This window comes from Limulus polyphemus, unplaced genomic scaffold (assembly GCF_000517525.1).
Source record: "Limulus polyphemus unplaced genomic scaffold, Limulus_polyphemus-2.1.2 Scaffold10147, whole genome shotgun sequence".
NCBI classification, from domain to species: Eukaryota; Metazoa; Arthropoda; class Merostomata; order Xiphosura; family Limulidae; genus Limulus; species Limulus polyphemus.
Window position 1 is genome coordinate 16,456 of NW_013675757.1, and position 3,674 is coordinate 20,129.

Here is a 3,674-nt window from a genome sequence, read left to right on the forward strand (position 1 = left end):
CAGTGCTGCATTCAACATACCACGCGACACACAAAAATCAACGTTTATCTGTGTTTTTAATATTTACTTCTAAATTAAGAAATTGAGTAATATATAGTACTAAAATTTGAATTATAATCTACAGTTTGACACCAAACTTATTGAGATAAATTCATAAAATAGTAGTTCAATAAAATTTTGAATGCGAGTCAACAAACGAGATGACATGGCCTTTGACCTGTGACCCGTCTCGAAAGGGTTAATAGCTAAAAATGAATTTGTCCTTTGTTAAATTTTTTTTTTTGGATAATGCCAACAAATCCTTGCAAAGCAAAAACTTATTATTTAATGTAAGGTAGAAGAGTTACGAACTAGCCACTTCTTAATGTGTTTCTGAAATCAAAAAGCCAATTAACATAACTTAGTATTGTTAATTAATTAATCTGTAAAATTTAATGAAGCAAAAACAAAGGTTGAGAACACTCCAAACCTGATAGCTCAGCTATTCAAACCATACTTAGTTCATAATTAAGTAGGGTTGAATTCTTTGTTTCATCCCTCCCCCCCATACCAGAATTTATGTTCTACGTTATAACTACTTACCCTTCTCCTGTAAGAGCACAGCATGCTTGAATTCGCCATCTATGTTTCTTTAAAGAAGTAAGTTTCAGTTGTTCTGATATTTCAGCTGGAGTCATGCAACCTTTCAGGTCTTGTTTGTTAGCGTACACTAATACACATGTGTTGTTAAGTTCCTATAAAAAAACACACTAATACAGTTGTGTTGTTAAGTTCCTATAAAAAAACACATTAATACAGATGTGTTGTTAAGTTCCTATAAAAAACACACTAATACAGTTGTCTTGTTAAGTTCCTATAAAAAACACACATTACTACAGATGTGTTGTTAAGTTCCTATAAAAAAAAACACATTAATACAGATGTGTTGTTAAGTTCCTATAAAAAACACACATACACTAATACACGTCTTATTAAGTTCCTACAAAAAACACATTAATACAGATGTGTTGTTAAGTTCCTATAAAAAAAAACACATTAATACAGATGTGTTGTTAAGTTCCTATAAAAAAACACACATTAATACAGATGTGTTGTTAAGTTCCTATAAAAAACACACATTAATACAGATGTGTTGTTAAGTTCCTATAAAAAAAACACATTAATACAGATGTGTTGTCAAGTTCCTATAAAAAAACACATTAATACAGATGTGTTAAGTTCCTATAAACAAACACACTAATACAGTTGTCTTGTTAAGTTTCTATATAAACACACATACACACTAATAAAGTTATCTTAAGTTCCTGTTAACAGGAGTATTCTATGCAATACCCTCCATTTTTTCCCTAATTCAAGTAATATTTACATTTTGTACTGAAAACAACTTTTCAAAATGAGCCTATTCTAAAACTTTAACACGTACAACTTTAAACATAGGTTAAAATAATCATATTTCATGAATTTTACTATTTAAATTATTGTTCAACACTCAGCATTTCCCCATGAAGTAATTCAAAATGTCATTTTATACAATATTAATAATTTATATTAACAAAAACTTGTGCTTTGGATGAACTTTAAAAAACACATGAATCCGTATATAAACCAGAAATAACAAATTACAAGTAGCATAAACCTTACACGGGTCAGTAGTTCCACCTGCTTCATCGGCTACTCTTACACGACAAGGACAGATACGGACTTTAAAATTAGACAAGTGACTCAAAACCTAATGTTTACACGAAGAAATTTTACAAGATTTGCCCGGCTCAGATTATTTTACCTCCGATTTAAAGTAAAATGTTATTTAAACACGGGAGATCTGGAAAGTTCTTTTACCTTTAATGTATTAAAATAATGTCTTATTCTCACCTCATGACTTAACATTTTCCATAATTCTTCTTTGGTGACTGGTAGTTTCTCTCTATCTGTGCTGTCTACCACAACTATGAGAAACTGAAACACAGAAAAATGATAAGCTACTTTTCCCTTTGTAGACTTATGTTGTATTTATCACTGTCCTTCTATTACTATGGTTGTGTTTTAAACTTTGCATGTGACACTGAAATACAGGTTTGTTCTGTTAATCTTACACTTCTAGCTTTAAAGAAAACAACAGCAACACACTGAAACACAGGTTTGTTGTGTTAATCTTACACTTCTAGCTTTAAAGAAAACAACAGCAACACACTGAAAACAGGTTTGTTGTGTTAATCTTACACTTCTAGCTTTAAAGAAAACAACAGCAACACACTTGAATGGACAATGTTTAAACAGATTAAAATGCTACATCACATTGTACTGATTTGAGAAGAAACACATATAACTGACAGATTACAACAAATTCTAAACACTGCACAGTTTACAACAGTTAATCCTTTTTTGATGTTCATTCTAATAATTTTTAAAAAAAGTTTAAGTTACATTGAAATTATTTAACTAGAGAGTATCCTTAAAGATATAAAAGTTACTTTGTTTTGGAACAATTGATATTTAAAACAAAGACGTTTTACACTATTCGTGATTGGAAAGTGTTCTTTATTATACACATCTTAGTGACATCTGTAGCATAAAGTAATTATAATATTCACTGTACTGATCACACACTAACCATCAGTTGAAGCAATAACTATTTTTATGTACCTTTAAATCTCAATTGTATATTGTATTATTTTGACATTAAAAGTCAATTACAATAATAATAATAATATTTAGACAAAGCCTTCTCTGTTTACCCCTTGAAAAGATCTATCAAAGTACTTGGGTTATCTCTGTTTACCCCTTGAAAAGATCTTTCGAAAGTACTTGGGTTCTCTCTGTTTACCCTTGAAATGTAAATAATATTTGGTATGTGCCCAATAAAATATTGGTGTCAAACAGATTGTTGAAATTTCATTGTACATCTTTACAAGTTCATGTCACTGCCATACTAAGCTACCTATACAAGGATCCAAATTGTGTCCTTCTAAATCCATTTAGCTTCATGGGAGTATGATCCAACTAAATGTCAATGTTCGATAATTCTTTACTTTCTATCCTTGGCTGTATTTGATGGTCTGTAGCTTTATTTATAAACAACTGCATCACAACTACAAATAATTGAAAACACTGATAACGTATATTTTATAATTTGATGACGAAGAACACGGTTTTTAGAAAATAAAGTTTGGAGACAGCTTGAATGGGTAGTGAAAGAATCTTTAATAGAAGCTTATCTCATCATCAGGTACAAGTAGTTAAAACAGACACAGGAATATACACACACACTTACAGTATGTAACAAAGAGGTCACGTGACCAGAGATTACTTAACAGCTTAGTAAAGGTATCTTGTTACCTCAGAATGTTGGCTCAGAGTAGACAAACAAAGCAGCCTTTTTTATTTTGATGTTGATGTTTGGTTCTTTGATTAAAATTGTATTCTATTATATTACACTCTAGTTTACCAAACAACAACAACAACATTACACTCTAGTTTACCAAACAACAACAACAACAACATTACACTCTACTTTACCAAACAACAACAACAACAACATTACACTCTACTTTACCAAACAACAACAACATTACACTCTACTTTACCAAACAACAACAACATTACACTCTACCAAACAACAACAACAACATTACACTCTACTTTACCAAATAACACAACAATACACTCTACCAAAC

General features: G+C 30.5%; 1 protein-coding gene across 1 annotated transcript in view; it reads right to left on the minus strand.

Annotated features, from left to right (window-relative positions):
* LOC106476260 (ADP-ribosylation factor-like protein 5A) overlaps nucleotides 1-2,010 on the minus strand; it is a gene marked incomplete at its 5' end in the record, with an annotated part of 6,385 nt that extends 4,375 nt beyond the window's left edge. The window contains 2 exons of the mRNA XM_013936925.2: nucleotides 583-734; nucleotides 1,873-2,010. Of these exons, the coding sequence (XP_013792379.2) occupies nucleotides 583-734; nucleotides 1,873-2,010 (290 nt within the window). The remainder of the gene's footprint in view (nucleotides 1-582; nucleotides 735-1,872) is intronic.
* Between the last annotated feature and the right edge of the window lie 1,664 nt (nucleotides 2,011-3,674).